The 16,887-nt window shown below is 41.1% G+C and overlaps 1 protein-coding gene across 1 annotated transcript in view; it reads right to left on the bottom strand.

Moving 5' to 3' along the window:
- fmn2a (formin 2a) overlaps positions 1–16,887 on the bottom strand; it is a gene marked incomplete at its 5' end in the record, with an annotated part of 39,870 nt that overhangs the window by 18,273 nt on the left and 4,710 nt on the right. Inside the window, 5 exons of the mRNA XM_080481426.1 lie at positions 826–887; positions 5,556–5,643; positions 9,723–9,864; positions 10,390–11,216; positions 12,326–12,478. Coding sequence (XP_080337552.1) covers positions 826–887; positions 5,556–5,643; positions 9,723–9,864; positions 10,390–11,216; positions 12,326–12,478 — 1,272 coding nt within the window. The remainder of the gene's footprint in view (positions 1–825; positions 888–5,555; positions 5,644–9,722; positions 9,865–10,389; positions 11,217–12,325; positions 12,479–16,887) is intronic.

The raw sequence follows: 16,887 nt of genomic DNA, 5'->3' as shown, positions 1-16,887 counted from the left end.
GTTTGTGGCTCGTCTGTTTGTTTTAGTATCTAATGCACACTTCCTTAGTTCACCCTTTCAAGTAAACATGGAATAAGAACTCCTCATAGAAAAATATGTTCACAGTGGTATCTCTGACTGACAGTGCAAACGTTGCTTTATATCCTCGACAAACTCGTGTAATCACGAAGTGTGTTTTTCCCCACTTACACTGTTTACAAGGGCGCAGCTTTCAATAATCGTGGAAAGGTATCTGTTGATGGATGGCATTTAGTGTTTTGCGGTCTTACCCTTAGCCAGGTGCCAAATACAATAACAATGAGGACTACTTTCTCTGTCATCTTGTTCATATTGGTGCTTTTTGAGTCTTTCCTTTTTCATTTCATAATAAAATGATTGCCCCTTATTTATATTTGGCATGAAATTGGCATGGAATATGTAACCATAAATCATTATTTGTCACAAGCAAACCGTTCCAGAATCATACTTTTACAGCAAACCACAGAGCAGAGGAAAAAAAAAATAAAAAATTTTCCCAGACTGATTTTTGCAGTCAGGACGGCCCGAGCTGCCGGTGGTGTGACTTTGTATAATGACACCGAGTTTTTTGCTCAAGGCTGTGTGTATTTATGCGATACTGTTCTGGCAGGAATATTCTGAAGTGTATTTCTGGTCAGGATATTGTCTGTTAGGTGGTCTATTGACTTTACTGAAACCACTGTCCATGTGAAAATTGATAATTTGAGTACAAAATGTCCAAAGATAACGTTGAAAAAAGTGATTATGTTACTGCTGAAACCATAAAGACACAGCTTCAGTTCCGCTGTGGCATGTTATTATACTCACATTTTCATAAAGGGCTTGCAGAGTCTCCAGATCAACAACAATGTTGTCCATATTTAGGACGGCTGTGGATGGGAGCAGAGGGTGACATGGTTAATGTTGATCTTCACACTAAGGGTTGTCATGACATCCCTTTACCTTCAAGTCAGAAATCAAACCAGCACAAACAGATCCCGACGTTCGAAACCTGTATACGCGGCCAAAGCAACAAACAGTGAAGCGACACCATGCAGATGGCATGAAACAAGGTCGAAATTCTCCCACAGGAGCGTCACGGGCCGTATGCTGCGAGTTACATTTTTATCAGCTCTCATCACGACAGCATGCAAGGGGCCACAAACTAAAACATAAATATGGAGGTCTTAGAAATCTGTCAAAGGTACAAAGATCTGTGTTTGAACTCCTGTGTTTGAATTCCTGGTGTCGCCTTTTTGTCTCGGCGCAAGGACCTGGCGCCCGCGAGCATTAATCCTTTGAAAGTAAATGTTTAAAGACAAACAGAGCCCGGGGGTCTGCGGTGTTGAGGCTGAGGTGTTGCTGTGTGCACAATCATCCAGCGGAGCACTCCACACCTATACATATATTTCATTGTGCTGCGGGTGTCCAAATTGCTCACATTGTTTTGATCTGTTGACTTGGTGTTACGGTACGGGCAGAGAAGCACGTGGCGAAGGGGATGAGGGAATTTCTGACTTTGCTCGGATGGTGAATGTGAGTTTTTGTGAGCTTTTCATGGTGCAAACATCAAAAACACCAATAAGGACGATCAAAACAGTAACAATAGTGGTGACTGATGCACCATCCAGACTCATGTCATGTTCGGTCATAGCTTTCTCTCTTTTTATGTAATCCTCTTTTTAAGGTCTTCACTTGAGTGCCACAAGAGTAAAGCCACCCCACCCCTCGTTTCGTACTTCCTTGCGGTCACTGTCTGACCTCCTCACACACTGTTGCCTTCCAAAGCCACCACGGAAATAACTTCTCTCTCTGACTCTCCCTTTTTCTGTGTCTCCCACTCTTTTCCTCTCAACCATACGGTTCTCATCACCATCTGAACCGGAGTCGGGTCGGCTGCTTTGATTGAAGACGGGTTTTTGAAAGACAGGGGAGAAAGCCGTATCATCGCAGCAACAAGCTCTTATGACCAAAAAAAAAAAAAAAACAGACCCATCTGCCCGGGTCTATCTCCGACAACCACATTCAACCCCAGCATGGCGCCGGCAACCACCGTCTAATACTGAGACTGGCACGGAAGTGTCCTATGAAACATGCAGTGTGTCGGCCAAGTCTGAGAACAAACAACAGCTGTGAGGAGCTGTGAGGAGAAGAAAAAAAGAAATGTGTTGAGCTTCTAACTGAGAAACTGGGCCGTCATAAAACTGACACAATCTAATTCAGTTGTTTTCCTTCGAGTCGGAGAAATCCAATCCAACGATGACGACCTGGATAGTCCTTGTCACGGAATCAAGAGGAAATTAAACCAATTCACTATATTGAAAGAGACAATTACAAAACGTCTGATTGATGTGTCTTCTCTTTGGTGAACAAAACAACCTTTGGTTCTTCAACCATCTTGAACCTCTAAAGACAGTCTTGATGGAAAATAAGCATTTAGATTGTATTTATTCTTGCCTGAACCATTTTAATTACAGTGCAAGAAAAAAGAAAATCTATAAAAAAAAAAAAGACTGTCTTCAGTGTTTCTTTTTGTAGGCGACTGTAAGACAACTACAATCTTATTGTTGTAGGGTAATTAGATACCATTCCTGAGAATTATATCCCCCAACATATTTTGTCTAATCTTCACTCTTTGTTATATACTAACGTTTCCAATCAGTGGTAATTACTTCTGCAAAACTGTCCTAACACACGAGATGAATGTCAGCGCTGATGAGAGTGGCCCTGACTTGCTCCCCATTCGGGCCCGAGATGGATGCAAGGAAAGGAAAGTGAACAATTTCAGATGAAACAGGACTAACTGTTTATATATCTCTATTTAGCCGATGTCTGTGCCATACATTCATTGTGACGTAATCTATCGAGCTGCAACGTGTAGCGCGATAAAGGTTCAAAGCCGTGATGAACGCAGCGCAGCGGGAGGATTGAATAAGATGGAGAGATGAGGAAGAGTGTTTAGACACATGGATGAGCGAAGACTGGGGAGCAATCAGAGAGTAACTAAAACAGGAAGACAGTCTGTTCCCATCAACGACTCTGGAATGACTTCACTTTAACAAAGCCGTTCAGACAAGATGGTGACAACTCATCAGAGAAACACAGACGAACAGAAACACGACGCGGTCGTTAAGACGGGAAGCAAAATAAGAGTGAAAAGAAGGGCTCAAAGGAACTACAAAAAATATATATATATATATATATAATTCGGTTGCTTTGCAACATTATGAGTTGTGATAATGGTAACTTTGTAAAGATGCAATGGCGATGACTTCAGCCAAATTGTAATTGTATTCGCTCGACACAAAAGGAATCCAATAACTGGGAAATCAATTCAAGATTAGTCTGAGGTTGGGATTTGACACGTCGCTTCACTTCAGCTCATTTTGATGCTTTTGACAGAAGATTTTCATCTTCTCTACCGAAGGATGGCCGTTTGTGCTCTGCCGTTAAAAAAAAGAAAGAAAGAAAAGTAAAACACCTTTGTAGTGCAGTGATGAAAGCCTCTCAGGCTTTGTGTTCAGGCCAAGTGGTGCTTTAACATCAATTCAGCACACAGTGTTCACAACAGTATGATCATACTGATGTTTAGCAGATATGTTTACACCAAATTCAACAACTGGTGACAATTACAAATATTAAAATGACATTTAAACTGCAGTCAACTTTTTTTTTTTCTTTCTTTTTCTTATTTTACAGTTAAATGTGCATAATTTAACAGTGTTTAATGATTACTAAAAATACAAAAAATGTGTAATATTGTGATTAATTTATACAATTCCACAAGAATCAATACAACAAAACGGATCTGGTCGTAGATCAAATTATATTAACGCCTACAGTTAACAGGAGCTTTATTGCTGAAGTTTGCTATAGCACTTAATGAAATGCAAAATGATGAGTGAACATGGTGAATAACTTAATTTTGGCACTGGGGGAAAAGCAGGAGAATCACCACAGTCGTTACCGTATTAGTGTTGTGAATAATTCACTTTCAAGTAATATATTTGGAGCAGTTATTGTTATGACAGCTTCAATAATGAAGTTTATACAATGTGTGTTACAGATTAATTGAAACGAATTCAAAAACGTGCCAAAAATGCAACGCTAAAAATACAAAATCATAAATTAATAATGAAAAAATACCCAGCAGCAACTGCACTTCAAACCAATCACAGTGGAAGAACCGAAATCATAAAATAGTGGCAATAGATGAATAAAAAAAAAGACAAAACTTTAACTCCAGTGACACAAATATAAACCATCCATTGATGACTGATTGGATAAAAGAACAGAATAGAATATAAATGCTTCATTAATTCCAGGGGGAAATGATTTAATCTCTGGGGAAAATTATGAAAAGTTGCTAAAAGTGGAGTAACAAACAGAATCTACCATTAAATTCAAATTTATTTTTTTTAATCACATTATCCCATTAATAAAAGATGAATGGCGTTACAATAACTGAAGCTTCAGTAGGCCTGCGCCTCGTCAATTTGTCTAACATATTAACAGCTGTAAAATTAGTTATCTTTAATAGTGGCATTAATCCATGCAGTTATCTCTAGTAAATAACTGTTATGTTACCATTTTGCTAAACTCCTGTTTATTGGCAGATGATCCAGTACTGAAAGTATTATGAACGTTATAGTAATAGTACTGCAATACAACCCACAAAACGTTATTCTACTTGCGTAAGACTTGTCTGGAGACTAAGTACTAATATCTTACATGTTTTGGCGTTCCTGCTTCTCATTCTCATTCATTCCTGCGACGGACCGACACACTCAGCTGCACTGATGTGAGCCGTCAGCACTATGTGTACATTATCAGGACAAGCCTAACTAAGAATGACAAGTGAGAGTAACACAATATTCAATTTCCCAGGGACATTTCTTTTAAGCAGAAATGAGTAACTGAATTTAGATATTAGTGGCTTAATCAACACTGGTTCATGATAATGCATCATGTAACAAACACAAATGTAAAGTATGGTTTCTTGGCAATCCACCCAACAGATGCGAAAGATTATCACTCAACAATGCAAACGTTAACATCATCCTGAAACCGCAAGAAAGGTTAGGTCATCTGAAGTCATTGGGATGTATCTGCCTACTGCCATTAACATGAACTAAAATTGACTGAAATCCATATGAAAGCAATTATATTTCAACCTGGATCAAAGGGATATGAGAGAAGTATAACTCAACTGTCAAATTGCTGGCATTGCCGTCCCTTGAACAGATCATGTTACATTTAAGATGATACATGCAATTTAGTATGTATTCCAGTGTATATAATGTAAATAATCATCTCAACTGTATTTTCTATTAAAATATGGGAGAAAATTATCATCCAAAACCTTTATTCTAACATATGAAACTTTAAAACCATTTGCAAATGCAGATTCCTTGAAAAAAGTTTTAAGTGCATCCAGCGTGTAGAATACAAATTAAAAGTAGTAACATGAGCTCTCTCAAGAGAACACTTGTACAATGCAAAATGGCATGGCTTCTTCCACCTTGGCAAATAAATCAGGATGACATGATGCGACTTACCATGATGAATGTCCTTCATGTCGAGGTGAATACTGGACATCAGGATACCCACAGCCTGTGAACGCTTGTTGTTCAAGAGCTTCGCCACCTAAGGGATGATGACACAAGAAAGTATGGTCAGCAGGGCTATTTTAGACCCCAAAAAAACCCAGCAACGTTACTGCTCCACATTTGGTCACAGACATAACATTGTCTTTTACATACAAAAGACAGATACAGCTGTCCACTTTGTTCATTTTCTTCTGTGTGAGGAAAGTGTGTTTACCCATAAATAGTGGGAAAAACCATGATGTGGTCTGGGTAAATTATGGTGACGGAAAAGCGGTTGTCATCCAATTGGCTCAGCCCACCATCTTCCAATCAGATGACTAAAAACTTACAGGTACAGTTGAAGAAAAACTAGTCCAGTTGTTATACAGTGATTGTGAATTAATAAACTTAAAGAGAACCTTGAAGAGCTTTTATTGAACCTTTTACTGAGCAAGTGACCTTATAGAAGTCCCTCATCACATGTAAAATGAACATCTGATGAAATGTGGAAAGTAATCACAATATTCCTCAAACAAGGGATGGTTAGATTTTTAGATTGGTTAGAACCTACATGTTGGACTGTAGGACAGAAGTACTGAATAGAGTGAGATGCATCTACAACATTTAAGAACCTCTCCCGAAAAACCTGAGAGAAGTTTTTCCCAATCGAGAAAATTGTTTGGTCAGTTTTACACTTTTCCTACAGATTCTATTATAAACGGATGCCACATGATGAATCTATCACGTTGTGCCTTTAAAAAGTCCCTAAAGTTGAGGCTCTGGACTTTCAAGCTTGTTAGTGAGTGCACAATGAATGGTTAAATCTAGTTTGTGACCGTACAGTGGAGGGACCTTCTTCGATGGGAAATAAGGCTTTTAAAATCACAAATGTTAATGGAGTAACAGAAGCTTCCACTCGTCAAACAGACAGGAGCTCCACATGGAGCCAGTGTTGTTATTATGCATGAAAAACTGCATCCAAGGGGGCCGTTATGAACCGCAGCTCTCCTGAGTAAGCAGAAGTGTGCACTGGGCTGCAAAGTGGTGAGGGGACAGGACAGGAAACCCGTAGCCTACCGCCATCCAGACAGAACGCTTCCATCTAAACCAGATCATACAAACCACAGACCTCTTAAACACACAGGAAGTTATATCACCAGGCCCCGACTGTCTGTTTTCCCAGCTCAACCACAGCTTCGGGGGACAAGCCGATCGAGATATGACAGAGTGACTTCCAGAGACTGAGGAAGTCCGTGTGTGATTGATGCTTCATAGCAGTGAACATTTTTTTAAATTTTATTTTTTTTTTAAATCAGTCGACCTGATTCAAACTTCTAAATAAATCTGATTTACCTCAGACAGAGTTCAACATTTTTTACATTGATCTAGAATGAACAACCCCTTTGAAATGTGTTTGTAGAATCATAATTAAACACAGCTGGATTCATCAACCACAACAATTATTGAACTTATGCTGTTAGAAATTAGTTGGGTTTTTTTAAACTTACAAATATATTTTTTCGACAATTTCATGGGAGCCATCTGCTCAAGGTTTTGGCTTGATTCAAATCCCTCAAGACACATTAATTGTCCGGTTATCCTTTGATGTATTGATCATTCCAGCATTGGCTAATACAGACTTTCATCAAGCCCATACAGCTCTGAATCACATGTGAAGCAACTGAAGGAAACAAGTCGTCTTCTCAAGGAAGCAGAAAATGAACATCGAGGTTCTTCCTGTCACAAGCACTAGTCATCGCCTGATGTCTTTGTCCTTTAACGTTGCGATCAAAGTCGACCTACATCTCAAGTGTGGTGCTACATCCTTCTGCAGGCAATTCATATTGGCCAAACAATGACCCGAGGGTCTGAACTCAACAGACGGACAGACTCTCACAAGGTTTGGTGCATCTTCGCACAGATTTCACTGGTGCTTGCGCATGTTTCACAGAAATTGTGTTGTAATCTTAAAAAAGGCCTCTCATAAATTTGAAACTGGCCTGGAAACCATCACATTGTAAAGTTTTATGCGGCCAATGTAACACGTCGACAGCGTGTATCCGCTGAGACAAGTATTACTAATAAATCTGTAATCTTTCATGCAAAGGTTTCATAATCAAACCAAAAATCTAAAATCACTTATGATTTCAGATCGTTTCTGGATCCAATAAGCAATTGATGTGTTACAGCAAAGAATATGTCAATTTTTATTCAAAATGACAGCCTCATGCATATAGTACTTGGATTTTTCTACAGGATAACGGACATCCTGGACAGATTATTAAGATTTAGAAATGTTCCACTGTTAAATAAAATGTAAATCATTATTGAAAGGTGAGAAATTTATATCACCGAACATCAAGGAGCTATTAGGATGAATTGTAATGCAGAAAAGACACACTTTACTCAACTTCTCCTCTCAAACTTAGATGAAATGAGAACCTTTATGTAGGCACGCACACGAGTTACCGCACAACATTGTGTGACTGTAGCATCTGGTTGAATTTGATACTTCTGTATCAGAAAGGTTTTTAAAAAAAAAAAAAAAAAAAAAAAAACCTGCGCAGGTACTGACGTCAAAGCTGCTCCCCATTGGTCACTCTGAGGAGGAGCATTGTCTGCTTTAATCAGCAAAACAGTTAGATGAAGGAGATGGGAAAAGCTGCAACTGCAGGCGGATGTGACCGATCATTGTGAGGTCTGGAGAAAGTCCCTCCGTCAGCTGAAAATCCTAAAATTGGACTTAAGTTCGAGGGTGAGTCACAGTTCTATGTCTTCATTTTGGGGTCGAGTATCCTCGGCACAATTGCTTTACTGAGGAACGGCCACACTGGTATCGTGCAGAGATGGATGTGAGGAAATTCCTCCCACATCCACCAGGAGTTGTCTCTGGACTTTTAACAATTTTTGTGCAAAATACCCACAACAAGCTGCTTCGGTACGTGGTGGCAGACTCACTCAAGAGCCCCGTTGAGCTTAACGTCACACCAGGAAATTCCGAGAACACTCATTCTGGTTGAACCGTGTCATCTTGCAGATCAAACAAATCGTGTTCCGGCTGAGTTTGCATGCGACCGTTTCCAAAATTCAGTGAGTCGATCGAGGCCAAGAATGTTATTCTAACCACACTGGACCAGTTATCAGTTGTAGTTTCTTCACAATCATGACAAATTGGATTCTTTGGTGTCCACATCTCAGCTGACCTCACCTGAACTACAAATATCTCCTATCACACACATTTATTTTTACAAAAACAAAAGTTGAGTGATAATGTGTCAGATGTCACTCATTGAAAAATGAATGATTCCATTCAAGTATTGCTTTGGAGTATTTATTAATTTTTTTATCCATTTATCTTTGTGAGAATGTCAGTTTTACTGAACCATCGTTCGGGCGATATTTCATTTCATGACTTCCCGTAAAACCAGAATACTTTCTCAGCTTGGGACCAACATTTCACCTTCACAATCACCGCTGGGTGATCCTGCTGTGTCTCCCGGTCCCTGGTGGAGCATTATTTGTGATGCGGGTAGTACATTAACAGGGCAGCTTCAGATTGTACATCAAAAAGTTTTGACCCGCAGATTGATGGAGTAACTTAAAGGTCACCGGGGAGGGGAAAAAGTCAGACTATTAAACTAAGTCATACAGAAAGCACAATGGGAGGAACCGCATCATGAAATACAACTCTCAAGGTTCTCGCTCCCTTCCTTTTTTCTTTTTTTTTCCTCTTCATTCTCCCCCTCCCCGCCCCCTCTTTCTCCGAGCAGTCATCACTGCAGTGAGGTTTCCTCACCGCACGCGAGACATTGGCTGCGTGCCACTGGATGGTCACAGGGGAGTCGGGTGGGAGCCAGAGCTCACACCACATAATAGCCGTCTGGCTATAGCAGTTCCTCCTGTCACTCAGAGCGACTCGGAGAGCGACAGTACGGGAAAATGGAAAGAAAAAAAAAAAAGGGTGAATCAGCGGAGAGAGAGAGGCAGGATGGGAAAGCCCTGGATAGTGCCACATCTGGTGACGCATGGGAATTTGCAAACGGCGCACATTTGCATACATAAACAAACCGGCACAAAAGTAGGACATTGTGTAGCGTGACAAACACGAAGGAACTCGGATAACAAAGGACACTTTACCTGTTTGGCCTTTGATTTGCTGATTGTGTCTGAAATTGGCTTCTTCTTTTCTTTAACAGCACTTTTGGAAAAAAGTTCGACAAATTCTTGAAAATCCACAGTTGGTTCTGCAATTTTCTCCCACACCAGTGAGTCAGCCTGCCTAAAGATAGAGGGGAAGGGAATATTATTTACAGTGGAAAAAGGAGAGCTTTAATTTGCCCTACGCTGCTTGAAAAAGCAGAGTGAAGTACACGTCCATTGTGTAATTTGTGTTATTTCTGACATTTCCAGTTAGTCTTCTGCAGTTTATGGGAACTCACTCCTCATCTTTTACAGAACCGTATACTTGTCAAGTCCATCAGCCAACAAACTTAATTTAGAATTGAGTATTAAGTTCCTCACTTGCAAGTAAATCAAGTAGTCTATTTCTAGATGTTTATTCAGCTACAGTTTTCCAAGCCTTAATAAGGAAAAGAAAACCTGGTTCAAGTCAAATCTCTGCTGACCACAATGCCTGGACTGCATCACTTTCATTTTCCACAAGGTTAGCATCTCTATTGCCGTCACAGCATGTGGGCGATCTTTATCTTAAGTGGACAAGCTTCCTCTCAAATCTCTACTGTTCAGAGAATACCTTTGTGCAAATGATCCATATCTATCTTCACTTTCTTCAGCATCTCCTTACTTTTTAGCATGCAGCTGTATGCGTGTCCAGTAGAGTGGCTTCATTGGCTTGGGGGGCTCAATCACAGCCTTGGCAGCGGCAGCTTCCTGGACCATCATGGAGGGCATGGGGCCTGGTGGTGGTGGAGGCCCAAAGCCTGGGGGTGGTGGCGGAGGAGGGGGTCCCATTCCGGGCGGAGGGGGCGGGGGTGGAGGGCCCATACCCGGCGGGGGAGGAGGAGGCGGTGGTGGCCCAAAACCAGGCAGGGGAGGTGGAGGAGGTGGCGCCATTCCAAAACCCGGTGGCGGTGGGGGTGGCGGGGGAGGTGGACAAGGTCCGAGGCCAGGTAAAGGTGGTGGTGGTGGTGGAGGATTGACATACCCTGGTGGAGGTGGTGGAGGTGGTGGCATACCGCCAGCCATTGGAAGAGGGGGTGGAGGAGGCGGCGGTGGAGGAGGACCTGGCGGGACGGTGCTCTGCTGCCTCTGTTGGCAGGTGCAGACGAAGGTCTGTGCGGGTTTGGGAATGGCTGATGAAACGGGGGGCGTCTTGCTGCCTGATCCTCCGTTCAAAGGCACATCAAACTTTCTTCTCTCCTCCACAGGTGTTGTCTGGACAGACGCCTCCTGACTCGTCTTCACCGGTCTTCTCTCTACCGTATCTGAGGCCTTGTACTGACCATTGCCAAGATTGCCAGTGTTCTCCCCACTGCTCTTTGCCAATGAGGCCTGCTGGCCTTGCAGGGCAGCAACCTTAATCCGCAGGTCATCAATGGTTTTCTCCAGCTGAGGGATAAGACCGCTTTCATCCTCTGATGATGACTGTGGCTTCAACCTGCTGAATTCTGTCTGTCCGTCGACATGCAAAGAAAGAAATGTCACATTAAACTGTAGAACTTTCCTATTTTTCTCTTGCAAAGAAACCTCTCTATCAAGTTTATTAAATGTTAAAACATAAATTTCACACGTCGCATTATGAGTCAGTTTATATACAAACTGTAAAACACTCAGTGATGAGGCTGTAAGCTTAAAAATTGTCAAGAAATTACGTCTAGACTCTGTCAGGCCTTTGGCTCCAGACTGGTTAAAGCAGGGATGAGGGGATACCGAGAGATTTGACCCCAGAGACAGTGAGTCTCGCTGGGCCTCACATGGGGAGGGTTTGTGTCGGCGAGAACACATTCCCCGGTTGTGGTCACATCACTGAACGTTAACGTGCAGTCAGTGTAGCTCTCCTAATTCTTTCAGCTCTTCCACAGAGGGTTACAGAGGCACAACTCTTTCAAAGCAAGTCTGACCTCTGGTGGACAAAAAGAAACTTGCAGTTGACGCATGAAGCTGATCCGGATCAATTTATGTGGGATGAGATGTAAATCTGGAATATTCCCTGCAGCATGACCATCACATGGGTGAGTTCAGATATAAAATCAAGGTCAAATATGCATCAAATACAAAGTGCATTCATCTAATCCTTTATAGTGGAGTGAAGACAAAATCAATTACATTTATTAAAAAAAAACTTCTCTTAAGTAAGACATTCTGTTGACTTTACACACTGGCATATTTCTTATTTAAAAAATACAAAATTTGAGAAAATATAACAGCCTCATCCACAGGATATTGACTCAGCTACGTCCTGAAAATGCTGCACTTCTACTGAAATGGTAATGCTCCTAAAAAGGTTAATCTTGAGAAATGTGAGGCTACTGATACGATAAAGCTATCAAAGTGCTCCCGCACTCTGTGAATATATCAGTCATTAAGTGAATGGGTCTTGCAGAAAGATGTAGTTGAGAGTGTTTTATTTGGGTTTTGTGACGATAAACACTTTGAATATACTCAACCTGCGGAGTTTGGCTCTTTCCATTTGCATGTTTTCAAAGCAAAAATGATGCTCCCTGTGCAGACCGAGACAACGTGCAGGGAAATATTTACCAGGAAAGAAGGATGTAACCAACCTGAAGGTGAAGAGCTCCTGGTGTCTTGGCTGATGACTGAGACAAAGAGGATCTCAAGAGCTGTGCTCTGCCTGTGGGGCGCCCCCCATAGAGTTCCCACAGGTGGGAAGACACTGGCAGGCCTACAGAGGCCCAGGTGTAGAGCTGCTCTTCCTGCACACAGATTATAAAACAAAGGACGTGAATCTACTGTAAATTAAAACCGATCCAAGGCCAATATTTTCCCCTCGAAGGACCAATTGCGTTTTTTCATGAATCGTCTTATTTTGTGACCGACTCGTCATATGTTTAATGTTTATGTTTTTTTAGCTTTCTAAAATTCTACCATTCAGTCTTCATCAGACCTGGGCTTTGTATGGCCTGCGAGCCAAATGCAACACTTTGGTTGTCTCTGGCAGACAAGATGAATGAGAAATTGTGAATAATAGTACAGGATCGTGCAAGTCTGCTTTACTTGGGTTTAAAAAGTGGCCATTTTAATTATTTTTCACTGTACACACAAAGTTGCTTGTTGGCTACAATAACGATTGTACAAAAATGTGCTGATATTGTTTTAAAAAAAAAAAAAAGGCAGACTGATGCAGATTGTGGACGTCTAAAATATTGCTTACAAAGTGAAAGCTGTGTGCTTTGTGGAGAACAGCTTGCTTTGGTTTCAATGATTATTATTCAAATGACCTTCACCAGACAAAACAAAGGCAAATTCAAGAACTTGACAGAGGCAGATCAAATATTTTGCAAAACAATGTAAACAATGGCTTTCATGTAAGAATATATTATCATGGAGCAGGATTGTGCGCCATGGATGAAAGTCTAGGAAAATAATTGCACATCCCTTGTCTAGATAGTAATTATTCTGTGTCAAGCTGGAGCTGCTTAGGTTAGAGTTGCTATAATGAGTCCTGGTTCAAGTGCAAAGGGTCAAAGGGTCACAGGAAGCGAATAGCAGACATGGGACCAAGTCACATATGCAGGTCCCAAATAATTCTTTCTTGGGCAAGTCAAGTCATGTCAAGTTATAGGTTTTCTCAAGTCCAAGCCCCCAACCACTCACCAGGGTAATGATTTCACTGGATCACGTTGCATATCAGACATTTTGGCCTTAGTTTGACAGCAATCTGATTAAAACTGGCCATGTTATGACAAAAATACATCAACTTGCAGATCCACAAATGTGTGATAAGTATATCATTGGACAGAGTCAGACAAATGGAAAAACATTTTATATTACTTGCGTTTTTGGCATTACAATTCACCCAAAAATCTCCTTGATGTTCAAAGATATAAAGACCTTTTCCGTGACCTAGACCTTGACCTCTGACCCAATCACTCTCAAAATTTAATGGAAGCATCCTTGGTTAAAGACAAATCATCCCTGAACATTTCGTGCAATTAGGCTGAATAGTTTTAGCGAAAAGTTTGTAAAATATTACATACATTCATAAAGCACAACTCTCTGAAATATGAAGTATGACAATTTCATCTTTTAGTTAATTATAGGTTGGTTACCAGCAAAGTAAACTATTCATTGTACTGTGTAAATGTATATTTATCGGTAAATATGACAAACAGCTTCTGAGACAAAGGTATTTTGCTGCGAGTAAAGTGGAGTCGTATATCCACTTTATTCACCATAAGCTGTTGTCGGCGACTGCGTCCCCTGGTGGAACGCCGGGTATTGCAGGACAAGGGCTCATAAATGCGTAAATACAAGAGCAATCAGAGATTTTTGACATCTTCCAAAAGGTTGACCTGGACTCAGGGGAGGGGGGGGGGGGGGGGGGGGGGGGGGGGGGGGGGGGGGGGGGAGTTTCCAGATCACCTCTGAAATTCAGTGGAATCTTCCATGGCCTAATATCCATCTGTGGTGAAAATGTCATCAAAATCCATGCAGTAGTTTCAACGTAATCCTGCTAATATTCATACAGACAAACAAATATAGCTATACACCAATGATTTTATTCCGTCCGCCAAGGACGTAATAATGAGGATTCGATTTGGGCAATTCTGTACCAATCTTTGGCGGGCCGGATTAAAAACACCAACGGGACAGATGTGACCCGCAGGCCATAGTTAACCCACCCATGTGAATGGCTTCTGGATATACACCAACTGAACAATATCACCAAGGTTGTTAGACTGATTATCAGCAAGGCTGCTTACGGTATAGCTGTACAGATATTCTCGATTGATATTTCTTGTTTTACAAAAAAGTTTAACTATTTATCGGTTCCTCAGCAACAAAAACTGACTTTTATTTTTCATCCGTTTTGATTTTGCCAACAGAAACGAAAGACTCCTTTGAATCATGAATCATTTATACATTGCTATTCCATGTGCAGCCAGAGGAAAATGTAGTTATTATTGGCATCAATAATAAGCTGGAAAAACTCATGTGGATTGGAGTAATGAAGCTGTGAAGTGTCTCAGTCTGACCGAATCCAATTTCTGATTGAAATTACTGTTGAACTATGGTGAACTGGACATTATTTGCAGCCAGTTTACTGAGGGGTAAACTAACTGAATTTACAGGAAACTGGTAGAAGGCTCATTAAATATATCTAATGCATTATTATTATATATATTGAACCAGGCTTGCTCAGTACTTTAGATTAGACAATTTACTCAATGTGCGACGATTGATTTATGAATTGATCATAAGGAAAGATAGTACTTGACTATGAAAAGGCCCTGTCACACATGACCTATATTATTGTTTCTGTCAGAAGATAGTTGCAGGACATAAAAGCAATAAAGCCAGATTGAAGTAAACCCGCTCCACAACACAATTAATCAACCAAGAAATACTTGGCCAAACATAAAGGGACTGAAATATCCAGAGAAACAGAGTGGTCATCCTTCATGAGCCCCATTTTTCTAATGAATGGAGCTGATGGGGTATTATTTAATTCCTTTCATAGCGCAGAACCAGAAAAAAATAATCACGCATTTTTCATTGCGGCAGATTCCAGCATTGAAAGTGGAGACCATATATAGGAAGGCATATATGGAAGATATATATAGGCTGAAATTTAAGGTGAAAAAGGAGACAAAACTGATGTGATTCACTCCCATGCAATTTCAAAAGAGAATGACAGAAAAATTTGAAATAATGTACTAAACTACACTGATGATGGAGGCGATCTACAGTCCCAAAAGCAATAACAGAGAGATTTGTACTCTTGGTGGCAACAGTAAAAGGTTATTCATGCTAAGGCTGAATAATCCAGGACTCCAGGCCAGGCCTCAGACTTAAGTAAGCAGAGCAGGAACAATTCTCTCCAATCCTGACATGGTGAGCTTTTTGCTGTGGAAAAGCAGCCTGAGCCCAAGGCACGTGGGGTTGTTACATAACATGGTCAGCAGATGGTCTACGCAAGCACAGATGCGCGTGTGTGTGTGTGTGTGTGTGTGTGTGTGTGTGTGTGTGTGTGTGTGTGTGTGTGTGTGTGTGTGTGTGTGTGTGTGTTAGAGAGTAAAGGAGTGTCAGAGAGGGAACGCTACTCATCCAGCCATGCAAGGAAAAGTCTCAACATGTATGGGTGTCTCGGACTGTCCCTTTTGTTTCCATGAATGCTCAGACGTGCCTCAAACATAAAGATGCATCTGCAGGCAATTGGAAGGTTGCACATAGACAAAAAAAAAAGAAAGCACTCTTGATAGCTGACCTATTTTGACAGCATAGTATGCAAGCAGAAACTAGATGACGCAGTTGAGGATTTGTATCTATGTGAACAAAACAGCTTTAAGAGCTTGGATTTACGGGTTGCTTCTGCTTTAGTTTATGTATGCATAACATATTCATGTGCATATGACTATATACAGTACTGGTTCCAGCTTCTGCATCCGCAGCGGGGAGACAAGCTGACGTGCAAAGCAGCTGATGTGAAAAACAAGGTTAAAAATACACAGACGGATTGAAGGGAGTGCTACCCCCTCTAAATAACTGTATCCTCAACTAAAACCTACACTATAACAAAATTCAGTATGTAGATCGGTTGGATGGGCTCTTGACGGAAATGGTTCCGACAGTGGCCGTGGTGAACTGCACTCGGGAATGTGGTGCACGCGCGATAAGGCCTCAGTACTTGTAAAGCGTTACGCTGATGGGAGAATTCAAAATTCATGAACTTTCACATGGTCACCCCGTCTCCGTGCGACACGGCTTTTCAGGTAACGAGATGAAATCTCTGATATGGAGCAGAGTGACGTGGCGATAAATATACAAAACAGCAGTGGATTATCTCTGTGCTGCTTTATGTGGCATACATAAGCCAGGGCATGGAGAACACATTGTGTTATTCTGGGCTTTCAAAGGTGTTTTTAAGCTTTCATTCAATAAACGCATGCTTCTCCCTATTTTTTTGCATCCCGGTGAATACTAAGCCGTCCTCAGACAATCGGTGCAAAGGCAATGTGAGAGATTGAAATGATCATCCTCCAGTACGAAATAGCTGCAACTTGAGAGGTTGAATCAACTTTCAAGCGAATTGTAATCCAATTCTAACCATTTTATAGTCTAAAAATTGTCTGCAAACACAGATGCTGTTTGAGAATACCAC

This window comes from Lipophrys pholis, assembly GCF_963383615.2.
Source record: "Lipophrys pholis genome assembly, chromosome: 15".
NCBI classification, from domain to species: domain Eukaryota; kingdom Metazoa; phylum Chordata; class Actinopteri; order Blenniiformes; family Blenniidae; genus Lipophrys; species Lipophrys pholis.
The sequence above is the reverse complement of the archived record's forward strand: the minus strand, read 5'-3'. Positions and strand labels throughout refer to the sequence as shown.